This window comes from Euprymna scolopes, chromosome 27 (assembly GCF_053919585.1).
Source record: "Euprymna scolopes isolate OS-2025 chromosome 27, ASM5391958v1, whole genome shotgun sequence".
In the NCBI taxonomy this organism is placed as follows: Eukaryota; Metazoa; Mollusca; class Cephalopoda; order Sepiida; family Sepiolidae; genus Euprymna; species Euprymna scolopes.
This window is the reverse complement of record NC_136508.1, coordinates 92,524,090-92,547,333: the sequence shown is the minus strand read 5'-3', so window position 1 is coordinate 92,547,333 and position 23,244 is coordinate 92,524,090. Positions and strand designations below refer to the sequence as shown.

At 31.9% G+C, this 23,244-nt stretch overlaps 1 protein-coding gene across 4 annotated transcripts in view; it reads left to right on the top strand.

The window, feature by feature from the left end:
• Positions 1 to 23,244, top strand: part of LOC145248990 (uncharacterized) — a 351,345-nt gene that overhangs the window by 272,871 nt on the left and 55,230 nt on the right. For all 4 annotated transcript variants that reach the window (XM_080110828.1, XM_080110829.1, XM_080110831.1 and 1 more), the window contains 5 exons: positions 3,712 to 3,849; positions 7,546 to 7,683; positions 8,036 to 8,117; positions 12,867 to 12,934; positions 16,221 to 16,357. In XM_080110828.1, the coding sequence (XP_079966954.1) occupies positions 3,712 to 3,849; positions 7,546 to 7,683; positions 8,036 to 8,117; positions 12,867 to 12,934; positions 16,221 to 16,357 (563 nt within the window). The remainder of the gene's footprint in view (positions 1 to 3,711; positions 3,850 to 7,545; positions 7,684 to 8,035; positions 8,118 to 12,866; positions 12,935 to 16,220; positions 16,358 to 23,244) is intronic.

Here is a 23,244-nt window from a genome sequence, read left to right as displayed (position 1 = left end):
TATCGATGAGTGAACAATCAGTTAAGTAAGATGCTATAGTTAAGTAAGATCCAAAAAGATTCAAAAAGTAAGATGCTATAATTAAGTTCTCTTAGAAACCAAACAGCCAGTTATAGCACCTAGAAACCACTACTTCAATTGCTTCAAATGCAATAGATGCTTTGAAACTAAAACTACATTAAGGATTACCAGCAATCGCTACAAAAGGTTTATACAAAACACAAGAGCATCATATGCTCAGTCCATCAAGTCAAAAGTCTAATGAGTTTTGGAGAATAACAAACTAGTTCCTGAACAGATGCAAATCCTCTATCCCGACCATCATTAACAGGCCTGAGGCAATTTCATCAGTATCTGATAAAGCCAAATTCTTTGCTAAGAACTTTGCATCAAACTCAACCATATGTGATCAGGACCACCTACCTCAAGAACTTCCTCCCAAGACCGAAAATAATCTGAGCTACATCTACATATCTATTCATAATGTTGCCATGCTCATCAAGAACCTTGATGTCAGCAAGGCAACTGGCTCTGATAATAGTCTAGTTTCAGTACTCAAAAAGCTACAGTGCCCATTTTCACAAGTCTGTTTAATCAATGCATAAAGGAGAAATGCTTCCCAACACCTTGAAAAACCTCATTAGTTTGCCCAGTATTTAAAATACTGATCAGTCTTCTGCATCTGAGTACAGACCAATTACTCTTGTGTGTGTCATTAGTAAGTTGCTTGAATCTGTGTTAAATACAGAAATTGTCAACTACCTCAGGAAAAACAACCTACTCAGTAACAAGTAATATAGTTTCTGTCCTGTAAGATCTCCAGCTGATGTACTGACTGTAATTTCACATAGGATCAGTGAGTCAATTGACATGGGGTTTCTTCTCAAGAGCAATAGCTCTTGACATATCAAAGGTATTTGATAAGGTTTGACATAAAAGTTTACTGCACTAAATTTCCAGCTATGAAATATCTGGAAATGTTTTCTCAACCATCGAATGTTTTCTCTCCGATAGGTTTTTACAAGTAGTCATCAATGGGCAGAAGTCCGAAGCACACTAATATGCCTCAGGGATCAATCCTGAGCCCAACTCTCTTTCTTATATTTATCAATGACCTCCCAAATCACATTCTGAGTTCGTTTGTCAACATATACGTAGACAACACTACCATCTATGGAAACACTTCAAAGGCCAGTAATGACCAAAATCTCTCTGAGTCTCTCCTTGATCATATGGTTCAATGGGGAAATTTCTATCTTTTCATCACCAATGCTCTGATCCCCACTTGGTCCCAATTAATATGAATGGCTATTGTCTTGCATAAGCTTCCTGTTTCAACAAACTTCTGTGTCTGACTTCATTTCTGACCTGAAATGAAAGACTCACATCAAAGGTTGTTGAAAAAATGGTTGCATCATTTTACCACTCCAGAAGGTATCTCACTCCTGACCCAATCCTGTAAATGTACAAGAGCTAAATATGTCCTTAAATGGAGTACTGTTGCCACATCTTGGGAAGGGCCACTCTGAGCACCTTATCCTGCTTTCACAGAGTTCAAAACCAGATTCAAAAAGACACCTTTTCCTCCTCTACGCAGTTTCTTTCCCACAGGAGGCGCTGCGAGTTTTTCTCTACTCTATCATTATTTTCATGGTAAGTGCTCATCTAAACTTCAATTTATGCCCCCCTTACCAAACTTTCACAAAAAATACTTGTCTAGCTACAACCACTATCAACAATTTCCCCCACTCTGTATCTGTACCCAAATCTAAATGCAAATTCCATGAACAAAGCTTTTTTCCTACCTACTTGTGGAACTCTGTTTCGCATGACTGCTTTTCAGCTGACTACAACTTGATTGTCTTGGAATCCAATATAAACAAGTTCTTGTTGAGCCATCCCCTTAAATAATCAAATTCCACCGCGGTGGTTACTAAGACAGCAGCATAGTGATAGTATCAGGGCACAAAGGTCACTCAAGGATACTGATTAATATGTGCACATATTAATTAGTATCCTCGAGTGAACTTTGGGCCTTGAAAAGTGGTTATTCCCTTTTCAAAAAAAAAAAGAAAACAAATTTATTTTTTTGTTATAAATTATATGATGATGAGAATTTTATGTGTAAATTGTAATGAGATATCATTGAATAAGGCCAATTTCACATGAAGATTCTCCAGTCATTATCATATTCATACCTGAGGAAGAGTCGTGTAAAGCATCCGGGATTGACCTTGATGTTCTTTCTTTATGAAGAGAATGAACCTGGGATACTGTTTGTGTGTCCTGGCCACAACCAAATAAAGAAAGTGAGATGTGACTATGGAAGGCCTAACATGTTTTAAGATTGTTAGCCAATAAACAATAAATGTTCTGTATTTTTGAATGATGATATAATAAATATTTCATTGGTGCATATTGTTTTGTGATATTACGAACACCCTGATAAAGGCGATCTCACTTCAAGTTTAAAAAAGTTTGCACTTGTAATTTAGTTAAGGGTGTTTGTCAATTTCAACAGTGCATCCACTTTATTGACTGAAATTGTTTATCATATTTTTGTAGTCGCAGTGCTGATATGGCAGCCAAAGTTTTCTATGTAGATGTCTTCTTTTTTTACTAACATCTCTCTTAAATGTCATTTCAAAAGAGCATCACATATTTGTTGGGTTTGAATAATCTCTTTAGAGTTTTGTTTATTCTTTATTGTATACATGTATACTCATAAAAGAATCTCGTATCTCCTTTCCCTGTAAGATGGAAAAAGCAGCTATTCCAACCAAACCACTTTTTTCAGTGTGTCAGGGGAAAGATACAAATCTCCCTGCTCATTTGCTATATAAGACTAGTGACTTCCTGGTTCTATGACGTCACTGCCTGAACACATAGCTCTCATGACTTTTGTTTAGAAAATTCCACTCTATTTAATTTGAACCTTATGTGGAAATTTATCATATAACCCTAATCTTTACACATGTATTTTTTATAGTATGACATTTAACCCTTTCCAACAAATAAAATTTCCAACAAATAAAAGTTTATGCAACTTAAATTTTTAAACCACCTAATACTCTTTTCAAGGACTTATTCCTACAAAAAATAAAGTTTTCCTAAACTGTTGCATCATCATGTAGAGATTCTCTTAACCTCTCAATCCATCACCATTTTCCCCATCTTTTGGCAGAGGAAACGTAGCTTTTTCCTTAGATTTTCCTTTCAAACTGTTCACCCATAACACTTTTATATATGGGGAAAATTTCTATTGTAGAGCCCCATCTAAAATTGGTAAGGCAACATAAACATAAAAAGAAAAAAGATCTGATCTGCTTATTTGCCACATCCCACTAACAACTTCCTCTTAGTGAGACTTAATTCTAACTGAATTTCTAATGGAAAATTCCACTTATTTAATTTCATCCATATGTAGACATTTCTAATCTTATTTCTGCACACCAATGTGTTATTACATGTGTCCTTTCTAAAACTACATGAAGGGATTCTCCTCGTTTCTCAAACCCTTTCTACAATCTTTTGACCTTACACACTCACTGAACTGTAACATTGTTATTAACTCCTTAGAAGCACTAAAAATATGAAAAAAATGTATGTTTTTATCAATTACAGATTATTTGATTAAAAAAAGCTATTTATATTTATTTTCACTTGGTAATATAACTTGGATTTGTTAAAATGCATTTTAACTCTTTGCAGGATGTTCATTCGGTAAATTTGGCAGTGGATGTAATGACGACTGTCATTGTGCAGACAACACAAAATGTAATAAAATAAATGGTAAATGCAGTGATGGGATATGTGCAGCAGGATACAAAGGAGATAACTGCCAATCTGGTAAGAAAGTTTATTGAATTATATTCTCTTCTGTTTCTATTCTATCTATCTATCTTCTTCTATCTATCTATCTATCTATCTATCTATCTATCTATCTTCTTCTATTCTATCTATATATATACCTATCTATCTATCTATCTATCTATCTATTATTTATCTTTTCTTCTTCTATCTTCTTCTATTCTATCTATCTTTTATGTTAAAATCAAGTCAATTTTCCCCATCTAGTAGAAAGAATAACATTATAGGAATACAAACACAGGCGCTACAAATCAATTTAATATGGTCACACACCCTACCAATATTTGATGGATGTTTTCCAGTAATTATCATTTGATTTCATTCGTTTTCCTAATATCTTAAATTATGTCCAGCTAAAATATCTCTCAAAATAGTCAGACTTTGACAAAGTAGGAGGTGACAAGATACACCTGAAGAAGGCCAGAAGTTACATCGATCGAAACATTGTGAAAATGACACTCGAGATGAGAACAGTAGTCAGAAGATTCCAAATAATACAAATAACCAATCCTCATCTAAAAAAATTCATAAACATAATTTCACCTTGTTTAAAATATCTTCTCTTACACTCCCAAGTGAGACCAGGAACATTACTTTCCTAATCCCAATCAGTGTTTGTCTTTTCATTGCATACTCTTAACATTTACTCACTAAGCCTACTGTACATAAATACTAACCGCTCCCTTATGCTGTCACTGTCAAATTCTGGGCAATGCTCCAGACCTATATTGGATTAATGGAATGTATTTTAGAACAGTTACCCATACCACTTAACAACAAACAACATAGCATCAGTCAATGCTCCACTTCATAAACACATTCTCTTGTATAAAACAAAAAGATAATACATTTCACTTATATCATTTACTAGTTAGATAAATTTACTTACTGAACATTTTATTCATAAGAACGCCAAACAACCAGCAACCATGATTATCCAACTTATTTGTTCACTTCCTTCAACGACTGGGCACAGATCTACTGATTCCGGAATACATTCTAAAAACATTAACAAACGCTCTACACTGCTTCAAGTTCTTCTCTTTGCCATCGATGCCACATATTTCCCTTCGTTGTCAACAACAACTTTTACATGAATACTTGCTCTTAGTTTCTGTGTCTTTTAAATTATATACAAAAATTAAATACTAGGCACATTGGTTACATTTATTTCAGAGTCAGAGGATAAACTTCAGTTGATATCTTCTACTTTTAATAACAAATGAGCACACAAATATATCACTTCGTTCGCCAGCACTAACAAAAACGATTCTGCTATCTACCATGATACATTTAAAAAAAAATTCTTTTAACTTATTTTAAAGTGTTCTTTTTACTTAAAAATAAAGGTCGTCTACAACCTATTGAGTTACAAAAAAAATATTGTGGTCTTGTTACAGTCAGTCAGACTTCGATATCCAATAAATATAAAAAAAAATCATTCAAAAATATAATATTCCACAAGTACTTTGTTTTCTGTTTGATTCTTTGAGCAATTATCGAGTCACAGCTATGGATCTTTTATGACGACCATATTTAATTTCATTCTTTAATGAAAGGATTTACACTAATTTTATTTTCAAATAAAAAAAAACAACTTGAGTTTATTTATATAAACTAAGGAAACTAAGGAAAATGGTGATCTCATTTTAGTTGAAATAAAATTGTCTAATTACAGTCAGTCAAAATAAAATTATGGTCTTATTACAGTCATAGTCAAAATAAAATTATGATCTTATTACAGTCATAGTCAAAATAAAATTATGATCTTATTACAGTCATAGTCAAAATAAAATTATGATCTTATTACAGTCTAATTACAGTCAATAAAATTGTTGCCTAATTGCTTTCAGTCAAAATAAAATTGTGATCTAATTACAGTCATAGTTGAAATAAAATTGTGATCTAATTATAGTCATAGTCAAAATAAAATTGTGGTCTAATTACAGTCATAGTCAAAATAATACTGTAGTCTCATTACAGTCATAGTCAAAATAAAATTGTGGTTATAGTTGAAATGAAATTATGGTCTCATTACAATCATAGTCAAAATAAAATTTTGGTCTAATTACAGTTATAGTCAAAATAATACTGTGGTCTCATTACAGTTAAAGTTGAAATGAAATTGTGGTATAATTATAGTCATAGTCCAAATAAAATTGTGGTCTAATTATAGTTATAGTTGAAATAAAATTGTGGTCTAATTATAGTTATAGTTGAAATAAAATCGTGGTCTCAGTACAGTCAAATTATGATCTCATTAGTCATAAGCGACATAAAATGGTGGTCTCATTACGGTCATTGTCGATATCATAAAGTTGTCTTTTTACTAGTCAAAATAAAATAATGGTCTAATTACAGTCATAGTCAAAATAAAATCGTGGTCTCAGTACAGTCATAGTTGAAATCAAATGGTGGTCTCATTACAATCATAGTCAAATTAGAATTGTGGTCTTATAACAGTCATAATTAAAAAATAATAGTGGCCTTATTACAGGTATAGCCTAAATAAAATTCTGATTTCATTACAGTCATAATAGAAATGAAATGATGGTTTCATTACAGTCATAGTAGAATTGAAATGATGGTCTCATTACAGGAAATAAAATAATGGTTTTATTACTGTCATAATTGAAATAAACTGTTGGTGTAATTACAGTTATAGTCAAAATAAAATTGTGATTTCATTGCAGTCATACTAGAAATAAAATCATGGACTCATTACAATCAAGGTCAATATAGAATGGTCTTATAGCAATCATAGTCAAAAGAAAATGGTGGTCTTATAACAGTCATAATTGAAATAAAATGATGGTCATTGTTGAAATAGAATTGTGGTTTCATTACAGTCATAGTTGACATTAAATAGTGATTTTATTACAGTTATAGTTGAAATTAAATGGTGGTCTTATTATATAGTCAAAATAAAATGATGGTCTCATTACAGTCAGTCGAAACGAATCATATTTTCATTTGTTTTTTGGTGTTTAATTTACTTTCATTCAATTTTTAAAGATTATATACTCTGATTAATGGATACCTAACAAACCATTTATTTCTTTCAGCTTTCAAATTTTTACTAAATAATAATATTGCTTGAAAAAATTTGTAGCAGTTTATCCACAATCAGTATTTTATGTGACTCGCATAGAATAATATGCCAGATAATCATAGTTTAATTGGTTGGAAGGGAGGATGCTTTTACTGAATCTGTTCTTGTTTGTGCGATCTTTCCACTGGACAATGCCAGTACATGGGTCCTGCTAGTTAAAGAATAATTGAAAATGTATAAGAAAATACTGTGAAGTAAAAAAAAAGTAAAAAGTAAATTTCATTCAAGGTTAACCCATTTCTTAAAATGATCTGTTAGATAAATATTTCTACCACTGCAGTGTTGCAACTAAGCAGTAATATCACACATTTATAACTTGACTCACATAGTTTCTTTTTCCATTTTAATGGAAAAAGAAACTATGTGAGTCAAGTTATAAATTTGTGCTGTAGTTGTTGGCCAAAGAGACGAAAATAAACGGCCTCTCCACTTATGAGCAGATTGCAAGTGTGTTTGTTTTTTAATGTATTCTTCACCAGGTGAGCAAACAACAGCTTAAAGATGCTGCTAGCAAATTTGTTCTTGATAACTGAAGTCATATTTTCTTTTTTTAATCTTTTCAGAATGTTTATATGGTAAATTTGGTACCCGATGTGAGAAGTACTGTCATTGTGCAGACAAAACAAAATGTAATAAAGAAAATGGGAACTGCAGTGATGGGAAATGTGAAGCAGGATACAAGGGAGATAACTGCCAAAACAGTAAGAAAAATTAGCAGATAGTATTTTAACAGATTTCTTTTTCATGTTCTATCAATGTGAATTGATTATGAATAAAGCTGTGAAACTAAAACTGCTTTTCTTTGAATTACTTAACTTGCTAGTCTTAATCTCTACTTTGCGCATGAAGATTTATAACTTGCTAGTCTCAATCTCCATTTGGTACACAACTCCTGACACAATATTATTCATATTTGCTAAATGACTTGAGGTTTTCTGAGTTCAAGAAAAGCAGAATGACATACAGCTTTATTTCTTGATAAGAATTTTTACTTAAATTTAATAAAAAATTGAAATTTTTTTATAATCTTTTTATTTTTTCCTCCAAATTTAGTTGACTTTGGTTTTATTCTTCCAATTGTTGTGGTTCCCATCCTGATAATTTTCATCTTTATTGGACTTGCAATTTACTGCAGGTAAGTTTTACATTCTTTTGTTTTATTTATACTATTAATAAAATATTGTAGCTGTTAACTTGATGCCATACATGCATAAAACCAAGTTGCTGTCATTATTTAAAAACATTAAATTATTATCTATACCTTGTAAGCTGCTTGTTTTTGTACACGCCACTATGTGATCTTTCCAGACTGAGGACCGCCACTAAAAATCAAAGCTCCTTATTTGCACTTTTGCAAAATGGCCAAGTCAATTCAAGATTAGTGGAAGACAGAATAGTTATATTTTTCAATTCAATCTTCATTGCAAATCACAGACCAGTGGGGTGGGGTGGGCAAAGACAGATCCACGATCACTGTTTAATCATATTTTGTCAGCCCATCTCAAATTCTCATGATCACACATTGTGTACTTTTAAAGAACTAAACTCTCTTCTCATTCACTCTCTTTCAGACATGCAACATCACACCCATTTCTATTAATTCCCACAGTTTAGTAATCCTAACCTCTACTTCAGCAAGTTGTCCCCAATTGACCTTTTATTTCCTGTTAGTCTTGACTAACCAATTTATATACTAGTGGGTTTACTCATCCAATATCTAACACTTGTATCTAAAATATTTTTTTTATATTAGGCATGTATTTTGATTCTCAATCCAAACTGATGACAAGTTAACCCCAGCTGACCTTTCATTTGCTTTTCTCAACTATTAGTGTTTTTTTCTTGTTTTTTGCTCAACAGTTAACAATATAATGTACTAGTTGTCTCAACCAGGTGTTGCCCAGGAGTGTTTTTTAAATCCAGAAGTACAATAGTCACATCCCCGTTTAGAGCAGCAGTTGATCATTGTTTCTTTCGAGCCCACGTTGTCTTTAGATCGTCAAAAACTTGTTGCCTGACCGAATGGGTAATAAACAGTTGTAGTAAAGCATGGTCAGTTCTTTGTAAAGAATGAATTATCTGAACTTTGGGAAAGGGACGATAGCCATTGGTAATTTAACACTAATAAAAAAAGTGAATAGGATATTCTCTATAAAAAATAGTAATTAGTTTTGCATTTTGCAAAACATAAAACCTTAAATTGGTGATGCTAGGCAGAAACACAATTTCTCAATGATTGCTTCCCTTTCCTGACAACAAAAGGAGAAAAGTGCTACAAAAATGGAAAGAAAAAAACAAGAGTTACTTGTGCCATACACTGGCACTGACAACAACTAGCAGATATTTTGACTTTCTGACCTTTTGAGGACAATACAAAACCTGGGTTGTTGAAAACAACCTGTCAGTGCAGAGTGGGGATAAATTTGATTTCTTGTTGGGTACAACATATCTTGATTAAGAAAGTAACATTATATAGCACTGCCCTCCCCCCTACACACACACACCGAGTTAAATTCAATACCATACCACAAAAGGGTGAACTTGTGTCACAACTTTATGGATTCTCTCTAAGTTATCTACTCTTTAAAAAAGAAATAAAGAGATATAAAAACATTAATTATGAATGAATATCTGATGCTTTTCTACTCATCTGGATTAATAAATTTTCTAACGAAATCAGTGCAAAAAAACTCCAGAATATAACAGACTAGCTGTATGCATCAAATGTAGCTTGTCAGTCTTTAATTTTCATTTTTGGTTTGCTTTATCCTTTTTAAATGTCATAAATACTTTTGAATTATTTTTTTTAAACTCTTATTAGCAATAAGAAGCTAAAAGCCAAAAGTATGAAATCAACAAACACTGATAATGATAGGGAAGGATTTCTGATTAGGTGATGAATGTAGGGAGGATGAAAACTGGTTATGTAGTGTCAGCCTTGTGTGCGAGTGATGAGGAAGAGAATAGATATTATTAAAGCTTGAAATAGGATTTAAACATTTTTCATTTTAGTTTATACTACTGCATTTTGGATTTCGATAAATGGTATAAATAAAAATAAAACAAATATTAATTCAGTGTGTAATTAATTGAAGTTACATTTTGGTAAGAAACACAGAGACACACATAAGTGGATAGTTATAGAAATAGAATCCATTACTGAAATCAACATATGTACAATGACACAATTGGCGTTTTGTTCCACCGATATGGATGTTCTATGAAAGAAACTTCGTTCATGGAAGTTCTGTTTGGATTTTGGTACAGAAATAGAGAAAAAAGAATTCGTAGCCAGGGTTATAACTGGGCGAGTTCTTGCTGTGAATGTTTTTCGGGGGTGGGGGATCTACCATGAACGTAACGATAAAAAGAAGTTATCAAGATTTCTTTTGTGTGAAAGAAGCTAAAGAGAAGAGATCATCTACCACTAGATTTCAGAATCACTTTTGTACTCTGCGAACACAAGAGCGCTCCGAGTGGGACGTCACCCATATATGACAGTAGTATTTTATGTCAGGATGTAAGCAAAGTATTTGAATAAATATCCTTTTTCATTGTTTGAATAAATATTTCTTTAAGAAAAAGACGATTTCTTTTGTGTATCTGCAAAAAGATAAAGGAAATGTAATGATATGATTATTATCTAAATGTTCAGATATTCATAAGGATTGTCCATTCTTCCAAATGGCAGACAATAGAGAATATTTTCCAGATACTTTCTGTAAAATTCTTCCTGTTATAATAGTGTTCATCTTCATATCATGAAGTAGACCTTCGTAGTTTGTCACTTCACTCTCCGCTCTGTTTGAGACCCCTGTCATTTATAGAACACTCGTTTCGACCAGAGTTGTCACTCTTTAATGTTTACTTTTCTTGTTTTATTTTACTTCCAATACAAAGTCGTCAGAACTCAATTAGAGCCTGTTCCTGGGGCTAACACTTGAATTCTATATAAGATAAACATAAATATTTGTGTGTTCAACTAAAGTGCTCTTTTAACTTTCAAATGTTGAGTTAATAAAGAAATAAACAACATTAATTGACCATATATATTATTTAATTGGAATTCATTATTGAGATGAGTATTATTTTATTAATTTTTTTATTGCGGACTATTATCCTCATCTTTCTTAGATGTTGTTTCATGACATTTCGGACAACTGACGAAGGCCAGAAGAATAGTTGGTCGAAACAACATCTAAGAAAGATGAGGATAATAATCTGCAATAAATAAATCATTAATTGACCAGTTAACTATGTTTTTTAATTGACCAGTTAACTATGTTTTTTAATTGACCAGTTAACTATGTTTTTTAATTGACCAGTTAACTATGTAAGCATAAAAGCTTACAAGATTCCAGGATATGAATTCATTTAGTTTGATGGAGTATCCAACTAAATGCTGTTACTCGAGGTAACATTACTAAGAGAAGGATCACCATTCCTCATATGAGTGAATAGCTGTGTTGATAATATCTTATTTGCTCTTTGGATACTATGTTATTTTTAATATTTGCTAAAGGTTTACTTGTAGATGAAAGTATCATCATGTCAGTTTGTCCTGACAAAACCTCATACAAAGAGACGACAGACACTCGAGGATGGTGTCAAGTAGGTAATACAAACTCTTCTTGTCCGTGTATGTGATTTTGTAGTAGTTTAGAAAGGGAACTAAATATGCTTCATGCTTGTCTTGATATTCCAAAAATGCAGTCATTGAGGAAATAAGTTGTGATATTTGCTTGAAAGAAATAGCAGTAGCAGCGGCAGTGAATAGTTTCTTATCTCTATTTCTTGCTGTCCTCAGAAGTGAACTTTGGTGTTTTAAACTTTTTCTTCTCTGAAATTAATTTATTTCTGTGAGTTTCGTTAGTCCAAAAAATTTATTTTCTTTGTATGCTATTTACTACATTTAATGTAAGTGTAAAGTTTTTTAGAGAGTTCTTTTTTCCCTCTTTCATCATCATCATTGATTTAATGTGTTTTCCGACTTTTAGAAATTGACTTCCAAGCTAACCTATCTCTGGTCAGATCTTTATCACTCTTATTTCCAAATGCATCCTCGTTGTTTTCTCACATTTTGTTTACTTCTTGGCTTTCCCCAGTCAACTGACCCTGCTACCTCAACTGTTCTTCATCTGCTAACCCAAACCAATGAAGTTTAATGTCCTGTACATATCTCCATATACTGTTTACATTTAATATTCCTCTGGGGTCATCAGATCTAAACCTGTTTTTAGACTCACATCACACATTTCTTCATATTATTCTCATATCATTTCTCTCCATGCAACACATATTCTCAATCCACACTCACTATATTTCACTTCCAAACATCATCACATTTCATACACATGCCTGATAGACTGTTCTTTCTGTTGACAGCAGTAATGCTTTGCTGGTTAGTAATGGCAGAATTTCCATGAATTTAATCTATCAATTTGAGATTTTTGCTATCACAACACCAGTTCCTCGCTATACTCCAATGCTATCACCAGTGTAACAAAATTTCTGGACATCCATCTCCATTGTTTTACACTTTATGTACACAAACTGGTTATTGTCTCTCAACCTGAAATTCCAATGTACTTCGTGTCTACACAATGATTACAAGTGCCAAAAAAGATTGAGTTGCTTCCAATTCCCTTTCTACAAACTCGTTCTGGTAGCTTTTCAACATGTTGTTGTTTCTTGTGTAAATTACCTGTGCATATAATTGGTTAATAAATATTTTGAAATCATGTTTTATTTTTATTTTTTTTATCTTTATTTTATACTGCAAAAAGTTATAATCCTTTAACTTATTTGAAATGTTCATTTGTAGATAAAAGTTGAGACTTTTTGCTTTGTGGTTCTATAATTGTTTATTGTCATTTTTTTTTAGGAAAAGGATACCAAAGAGGTGTTTTCATAAGAAAGTAACACCTCAGACCAATATTTCCATGGAAGCATGTGAGTATGTTGGGGAGAAAATGTTTGAAAGAGGGTGATTGGCATTTAAAAAATCGAATAATTTATTATTTCAATATGATAATAATGAAATCATTGTGTCCATTTCTCAGGTGCAACTCAGTAATTTGTGAAATACATAGTGTAGGAGTCATAATTAGGGCTATGACAAGAGGATATTCTTTTTATTATTGTGAGTTTCAAGTATATATCTGACAGCATTATACACAGTCAATCAATTGAGAACCAAATCACTCTAAAAACATATAAGATATGAACGATATAATCGAGAGTCAAAATAATGAAAAGAATATTCTCTTGTCATATCCCTAGTCATAATATACATATGATATGTATGGAGGAGGAAATTATCTTTGTCTGTGTGTGTGTGTGTATATATATATATATATATATATATATATATATATATATATATATATATAGGCCTTGAAATGCCTAACCATAAAGAGCTTTTATAATCCTTAATCCTTTTGATGTATCTTTCTTACTGAATTGATAATTAAACCTAAATGCACTAATTTATACTTTTATATTGTTGATATTTTTCCTCTTGTGTCTAAACTCCACCTTGAATGGTGAGTTTTTTTATTATCTTGATAAGTCTTCATTTAAAGAATTTTCAATACTATTTTGATCTCCCTCCTATATATATATATATATATATATATATATATATATTGTCATTAATAAGTATAACAATGCTGTAAACTTTACTGCAGTTTCACAGTATTATAATGTTGATAACACAATAAAAGCTTAAGATGAATTATCTACCTATGTTTACTAACTGCTAAGATGAATGATAACTAAGATGTGAAGAGAGCATGTTTTAGATGGGGAGGCTATTGGAAGGTAGACCTCTGGAGATGGAGATCTGATAGTGAGGGTCTATGTTGGAAGTTGGGGTTTTGCATTTATGTTTATACTAGCAGGCCACCCAGTGTTGCCTGCTGTAAAATATGCATAAATATTATATTTTGATTATTGCTGATTTCTTATTTATTATAAACAGAAGTACCGTAGTTATTAAATGTAATGTAAAATTCCTTAAAAAAACTGAAGTAAAAAAAAAAAAATAGAAAATACTGACACATGTGCATGTGAGTATTATGTTTTTTTTCTAAACTGTTCACTTCTTGTAAGTAAAAAAAAAAATAATACTCAAGCCGTGAAGATCGAAACCAAAACCTAAAGACAGTGATTCAAGTATGATAACCATCAGACCAGCTTGACAGGTTCTTTAAACATGTTTTCAAACCTACTTATTCTTAACATAAGGAAGCTATCATGTGTCTCAACCATGCATGCACAATCATGAAACAGTTGACAAACAGATAAAAATCCAACATCTCACCACATACCAATTTGCTAATTTTGACCCTTTAGCAGCTCTTTTTTCTGGATGAAAATCGATTAAAAAGTTGTACACATGTCTGAATATCCTATATACTAAATTTCAAGTCTATAGATCCAAAATTCGTTGAGAAAAGTCCTCACACACACATTCTCACTTTTATAGATATATAGAGTGTATACTGAGACTTGTCAATTTGTGGAATTGTTTAGCCAAAGTAAGAGCAAGGCAGAAAGTGAGTATGAGTAAAGAAGATATATTTTTTGAAGAATATTGAAGAAAGACAAATCGCAGCAGTTCCCACTAATATGGCATTAAGAGACATCAATGGAAACAACTGACTAATCCAGACTCCATTCACCAAATGACAATACAGCCACTCTAGTATTATGCACCTGCTGATAGGACAGACTCCTTGAGAGTTACTCCAAAATCTGGGCCCGTTACTATTAGGTAAATAATGTCAGCCCAAATAAAACGTTTACCTTCAGCACCTTTATTAGTGACATGATAGCAAGAAGTATTGATATTACTTTGTGTGTAAGTCGTAATCTACTGTAGCCTATGATCATATAGTGCACATATCGTCAACCACTGTTGTTGCTGCAACTATTTTTATTGCCAATTTTTGTGATTGTGAAATTATTTCGTTTCAGTCCCAGAATACATTCTGATTGTTTCCCACTTTATTTCGATTGATCTAATTTCATATTTTATTTTACTTCTAAGCATTCAATAAACAATGAATCGATGATCTATAGTGAACATTAATTAAACTTAACAAAAGGGAAATTGGTTCCTCATTTAATTTTTATACTATTTCCTACATAACTTTCTTTCTATATTAGTACGCTTCTAACATTTCAAGTAGTTTTTTAACAACTTTTCTAATTATTTTACAACAGAAAATATTTCATATATAAGGATAATGATGTCCCTGGCTACTGTATTATTTTCACTAATATCCTTGGAAAAAGTCTGAATCCATATATCCTTCCTTCAACTATGGATTAAATAGGGTAGACTGGAATATCAAACCTTGGTTGTGTAACTAGTCTGGGATAAGAAAAACTAAGAAATAACACCAGTCTTTCTCTGCTTATTATATCAACATTGTTTCCAGTCGTCCTGGACTCAAGCAATGTCAGTTCAGGAGAAGTGCAGCTGGAGATTATGAAATCCTTGTTTCATCATAAACTCCATTGTGTCTTGTGACTGAAAGGAGACCTGACTAAATGCCTTTGATCTCTCTTTCATAAAGTATAACTACATTCACAGCAGATTACTAAACAACTCAGACACAATCGAAAGGATAATAATGAAATGAATCAAATTGTTAGAATGTAAGGGGAATAATGCAATGTGTCTGTTTGGCTCCAATCAACACAAGAGTTGCTTTCCTTTGTATAAAAGGCAAGCCAACTTTTTTTCTTATAAAAAGAATGCTTTCATTCCTTAGGTAAATTCATTTACAAATGAACAAACCAGCCTCAGACCGGTTTTGTCATACTGACTGTTTCTCTACTCCACAAGTCGTTCTGTCTATCAGACTCTCTTCTATACTGGGTATCCAAAAAGCATTCTACAAAATAAACTTTTATTTATATCATTTGATGTCAGTTCTCGCAAAAATGCCTGTGGTTTGATCCTTAGACAATACCATTCCTCTGTCGATTATGCTTTTCGATCTACTGACGTCATTGGCAAAAACCGGTTTCTCTTTGTCGTTTCTTTGCAAAAAAAGTTCTTTGTTTTTTTTATTTAAACCTCAAATCTGTCTGCAAACAATCTGGGTTCAAGTATGTGCCCTGTCTAATAACAGATTCAGTTAATATTTCTTTCAGGTTAGTATTTTGCATATGAACTATAATTTACTTTATAGAATGTATATTAAAAATATGTTTCCATCTACAGGTACTTTATCAGAAGCGCCATCCAACATTGATGCTGATAATGTTTACCAAAACCTTCATGTATTAACCAAATATAACTTCTTGTCCTATCTTGAGAAATGTAAAATGGAAGAAGAGCCATTTTCAGATGAATTCTCGGTATGTATTTATCTTAATGATCTCAACATTAATTAAGTTGCTATTATGAATTGAAGTTCCTTTTTTTTCACTAATGCATAAAATCTCAGTTAATATGATGAAGTTCTTGGCCAAGATCACAGTGTAAAAACAAAAAATGTACACACACACACACACACACACACACACACACACACACACACACACACACACACACACACACACACACATATGCATGTACACAATTTTTATAAAATACTTGGGGAATTTATTAAGTAGGTTTAATTCTGCAGTGTAAATATGGTATTATGGTGAATGACACCAACCAAGAGTATTCTTCGAAGTTCTATAGACCTTTTAGAAAGACCCTGCACCCAACCCTCCTCCCCCAAATTTCTTAAGGGCTTCATGCCTAAGTTTCTTGTTTGTTATTTTTGTATTTTTGTTTAACCTTAATTGCAATTTTTTCGAACAATAAACTATATAAACCACAGTGTAGTATTTGTTCTGATACTACACTACACCTTTTCTGTCCTCAGTCAGTGGAAGAGAAATCCTTCTAGACTGAAGCAATTTAAATTTTTGTTCCTATCTAGAGCGCCCCTATTTGAGGAGCTGGATTTTCCCCACATTAAAAACCGACCTTGTGTCTAACTCTGCCCTTACAGGGAGGCAAGTAAATAGGAATATGATAAGACCATCAATTATTGGTTGATTATGACACATGGTCACCAATATAAAAGCTGTGACTCACAAGTCTACTATCTCTTTTTTCCTTTGTTGGGCTGGCCGTTGAGAGGGAAACAAGTTTATAAAATCTTTTTTTGGTTTAATTACTGAAGCTACAACATACATTGTCCACTGCTCTTATTTTACCAAGACTAGTTCTGTGACATACAGCCATCTCTTTGCCACTAGATTGCTACATACATGGTTATGTTTGACATGATTTTACACATATCAGTAAGCCTGCTTTTTCATATCAATACATATTAGGAACATCAATATGTGCTGCATATTTTGGTGTATTATTTGTGAGTGTAAATAAATCCTGTTCTATCATTACAAGTACGATTTTAGTTTCTTTTTACTTATGTGTGAAGACTATTAAGAAACCAATTATCTTTGGGTTTTTTTTAATTAACTTCAGTAAGTTTTAAGATATCAAGGGGCTCACTCCTGGAGCGAACACTTGATTCTGTTATGATTTAAATTTATATCCGAGGGCTCTTTTAAGAATAGATGCTGTTCCCTTTATGGCTGCTATTTGTATCTCGTTACAGCTTGGCCTTCCAGGGATTGCTTCTAAGTATTTCTGAAGGTTCTTTTTTATTAAGCCAGTTGCTCCTATCACAACCGGTATAATGTTTATTTCTTTCAGAGACCATGTGGTTTTTAGATCATTTTTTAGGTCCTGATATCTTTTCCCGTTCAGCTCTGTTAAGGCCAAAATCATTTGGGACTGTGACATCGATAATGAGCGCAGTTTTTTCGGGCTTGTTCCATTTTACAATATCTGGTTTGATAGCTTTGTCTTTTATGTATCTGCTCGCCTATATGTCTTTGTCAAAGAACACGATCACTTTTCCGTTTGATGTTATTGGTGGTGGTTCATGTTCCCAGATGTTTGTTGCTCTGTCAAGTTGCATCTCTCCACAGATCTTCCAGTGGACGTACTTACATACTTTGTTGTGACGGGCAGTGTAAAGGCCATCTGCCAATAAGATTGGACATGCAGACATTAGGTGGCTTGGGCTCTCAATTGCTGAGTGGCTAAACCGGCATTGGCCATTTGCTTGTAGGCCGGCCATTTTTTGAAATCCATTTGTGAGTAAACCCTGATCTTTGTATATGCTGACCATTATGTCTATTTAAATTTTTGAAGTACTTTCCCCATGCTGAGTAACAGACTATAACTCAAATCTAATAGATTTTGAAATAATTATTATATAGAGAAACACTAAACAAATTGGAGAGGTTTTACAGAATACAAACGAAACTAGATGGATTCTTACCAAGGCAGATTTCTGTAACTGGCTGGAAACAAATGAAGCAGTTTGTGAATTGAAAGTAACAAAATAAATTTGAGGTGGACAACTCTTTCTTTGTCTGGATGAAAGAAAAAAAAAAGAAGACTTTTGTAACTCTAACCTATGCACTAATTGACTGTTTTCCAATGACCAAGACAATTTAAAATATCAACAGCAAAAACAAGAAACAAAAAAAAAATTAAAAATAAAAGGAGTGATTTTGGTCATAGTCAGCTAACATACTTCCTAACTTTCAGCATGGCTGCTACCAGAAGCGGTGATAAGGCAAATCAGTTCCTTCACTTTAATTGTTCTTCAGTATTTCTATTGTGAAGTGATTTATTGAAATAAAATAGAAGAAAAGAACATTATTAAAAACTATAAAATAAAATTTTTTTAAATTATAAAAAGATAAAAATAACACAGTTAGTCTTCATTTGCACTTTTAATAACAAAATTAAAAAAATAAAAGTTTTTATTTTATTTGAAGTTTTATGAGAAATATGTTTATGGAATTATAAAAATACGTTTTTTTTTAAATTTTAAAAATAAAAGTTTTTTACTTGAATTTATATAATAAATATGCTTATGAAAGTATAAAAATAAAATTATTGAAATCAAAATAACAAAATTTCAAATATCATAAAAAAAATCGTATCCAATACATTATAATCTCAAAATAGTTTTCAAAGATTTTAAAAAATGTTTTCAATAATTCTTAAAAATAAAACCAAAAAACTTCTCAATGATTATTAAATAAAAAAGGAGCGATAAAAAAAAAATGTAATAAAAAAGAGTACATGGATAGGGTGTGAGAGAAAAGAAGGAATTGATTTGCCTTGTCACCGCTTCCGGTAGCAGCCATGCCGGAAGTTAGGAAGTATGTTAGCTGACTATAACCATGTTTTTTTTTTTTTTTTTTTTTTTTAAATGATTTTAAAAAGTTCAGCAATCCTGCATATTTACCGATCCAAGTGACTTTCGGTTTTTGAAACTTGTTGGAAGTAAACAGTGTTATTTAATACGAAAACCCTGACGAAAATGTAGATCGACACATAAAAATATCTGAAAACTTATTATTTTCATTGAAATATGTTAATTTGCAGTAATCTTTTTTATAAGTATGTTTATTTATGTAATATGTTTACAGAAATAATACTTAAAGTAAAATATTTTTCAATAAATAAACTTATGTAACATTTTTTACCTCTGAGGAATTTCCAAACAAAGAGTCACTTCGATCAGTAAATATGCAGGATTGCCAAAAAATTCTTTTTAATTCCTCAAGGAAAAATTGTTTTATCTGGCACTGATTGAATGTTTGATGATGACTCCGTTTGGCTTTCCTTTTCCAGCTATTTGCATAAGTTTCATTCATAATTGTATTTGCATAAGTTTCATTCATAATTGTATTTGCATAAGTTTCATTCATAATTGTATTTGCATAAGTTTCATTCATAATTGTATTTGCATAAGTTTCATTCATAATTGTATTTGCATAAGTTTCATTCATAATTGTATTTGCATAAGTTTCATTCATAATTGTATTTGCATAAGTTTCATTCATAATTGTATTTGCATAAGTTTCATTCATAATTGTATTTGCATAAGTTTCATTCATAATTGTATTTGCATAAGTTTCATTCATAATTGTATTTGCATAAGTTTCATTCATAATTGTATTTGCATAAGTTTCATTCATAATTGTATTTGCATAAGTTTCATTCATAATTGTATTTGCATAAGTTTCATTCATAATTGTATTTGCATAAGTTTCATTCATAATTGTATTTGCATAAGTTTCATTCATAATTGTATTTGCATAAGTTTCATTCATAATTGTATTTGCATAAGTTTAATTCATAATTGTATTTGCATAAGTTTAATTCATAATTGTATTTGCATAAGTTTAATTCATAATTGTATTTGAATAAGTTTCATTCATAATTGTATTTGCATAAGTTTCATTTATAATTGTATTTGCATAAGTTTCATTCAGTTGGTTTAGTTTGATTTATGTTCTGTATATACGCTCAACAAATTGGTAATAACCAAAGCTGAAAACTCTAGTATACTCATCTCTGAGAATTTCACTATACCCAAAAAATGTTTATTTTGAACATTTCAATTCAGTTATGGTTGTCAAATATTACAACACACATTTCAACCAATAAAAGGGTAAAAAAAATAAAACAACAACATTATTTTGGTCAGTTTAGGGAGGGTGGAGGCAAATAATTTGTTTTTCCGTTTGCAATAACATAATAAAAATGGATTTGAAATATATTACAATTTTCTTTTTCATTTTTATTTTGAAAATAATTGTTTGCTTTATTTTAATTTAAAAAATTTTCAGATATTGATAAACAAATAATAAAATCAATGTTTTTATAAATGGAATTGAAAAATATCACAAATTTCTGGTTAGGTTATGGTTGATATGCCAGTTTGGAAGTATATTGGTCATTGGCATTTATGACAAATACAAAGATTCATGATTAAGGCATTCTGTACAAGTCATCAAATATTTGTAATGTTATCAGAAGTTTACACAGCTAAAACTTTTATGAAAAACAATTTTGAAAACAAAGTTCTCAGCCTGGAATGCTTTCTTTAGAAATATAACGCATTGTTAATTACTATGTGAACTTCAAAGCTAAAAATTGAAAACATCAGCCAAATTCGACTTGGCAAAATTAAAAACGAGGTGGGGGGGATTTTTTTTGCCCTTACAGTGATCAAAATGTGTGATATATTGCCCCTGATAGTAGCCCCTACACGAAAGTGGCAATGTACCTTGTTTGGGGTGGAAATGTAATAAAAAAAAAAAAATATATATATATATAAAAAAAAAAAAAAGGGGGCAATTTTTTAAACTTTGACCCCTATTATGACCCCTTAAAATTTATTGTTTTGGGCTCAAATCAAGTTATTAAGTTAGATCCATGTCCAAGGAACCTATTTCTAAAATTTCAAGTGTTTAGACCCAAAATTGTCGGAGGAGTTTGGTAGAGTTCTCAAAAGTCAAATCGTTGAACTTTAACCCCTTAACAGCCAAATTTGTGGCCGAAAACGGATTACAAATATTTTCCCAAATCTCAGTACCCTGTATATTAAATTTCGAGTCTACAGACTTAAAATTGTCAGAGTTATTGCATAGGGAAATGTACACACACACAGACAGACACACACACACATTCACTTTTATATATATATATATATATATATATATATAGAAAGATTAAACAAAAATATATATGTATACATAAATATATATCGAAACAATTTTGTGTTTACTGTAAACTTTTTATGCAAATATTATGCAAGGATACATTATGTAGAATATCTGCATGAATATAATTACACGTAAAGATGATCGTCCCATAAGAAAACCCGATGATCGTCCCATAAGAAAACTGAAAAAACTAATAGGAAATTAATTAAAATGAATGTTTAAAAGAATATGCAAATTCGCTAGATCTTTTGCTAGTGAATGCAATTCCACAACCCATATATAAGAAAATTGTATTTTCTTTTTAATAAATAGAAAAGAGGGGTTTTAATATGAATGTCAATACACACAAAAGAAAACCGAATTTATAGAAGATTAGTTATATTCTTGAAATGCTTCCACAACTTGTGTTCCAATAATTATGTATTTGATAAAAATGTTACATTTTCAGTTACTGATGGGTTTAAACATCTGTGTAGTTATTGTGAACTCAGTTTATCGATCATCTGTAGATAAAACATTCCAGCACTGATTATACAGTTTACATGAGAGAGAAAAAGACAAATAGATAAACTGATAGATCGCTTATCTCATTAAGTCTAGGTATATTTTATATGACTCCCCTCTCCCTCAGTTTAGCTGGGATACTTCAGGGAACATTCACGTTTCGCTTCCATAAGCTTAAGCTATCAACTAAAGAGACAGACCCCCCCATCCCCGCGCCCCAGCAAAAAAGTCACATACTCTCATCAACTTCCACTTTGAGGTCACCTCTAATTGTTAAGGTGTAGCTCAAACCTTTTCATTTAAATATGGCCCTCGCTATCTAACAAAGACTTTTTTAAAAAATTTTCTTCCTTTGAAGATTATAATGCTGGGTATGGGCAGCCAAACCAGCTGCCAGCATTGTCCTGCTTTTTATTGAAACCAACCGAGAGCTCTTTTTAGTATCCTCGCTGTTCCCTTAAGTGCAATTGTCTGGATCTCTTTTGCACTTGATTCACCAGGAATATTAGTTAGGTAGGACTTCAGGTTCTTCTTCATAAGCCCTGTGGCACCTATGATAACTGATACCTCTCCAAGATTCCAGTTTCTTTTCATATAATACATGAGACCTTGGGATTTGGTCTGTTTCTCCCTTTCAACTCTGTTCAAACTGCCATCATCAGGGACACTCACTTCAACCAAGGTTGCCACTCTTTTTGACTTATTCCATACTAGCGGGGGGGGGGGTACCCAGCGTTGCCCGGGTGTTTGGAGGTGTGTGTAGTTTTGGGTAAACAAAATGCTGGGAGGGGGGGGTAAAATAAACAAAAATTTTGGTAGGTAAGTATGAGGATCGAACCTGAACCCTTGAGGCAAAGTTGGAAATTAAAGTGTGAAAAAAAAAAATGTGCGATGTTAACCATTGGGCCACCGCGAAATACTAACAGAAACATGTTTGAATTTATTTAACTATTTAGAATTGGCAGGTGCACGTTTTAATGAGGTCAACTTTGACTGCGGGGTAGTATTTCATTTACTGCAGGAACGCTTTTTTTATTTTTATTTTCCCAAGATGATGAGGGGGGGGTGAACAGCTCCCCATAAAAAGAGAATTGTCCAAATTGAATAGCAATTGTCTGATATAAGGAAAATATTTCCAC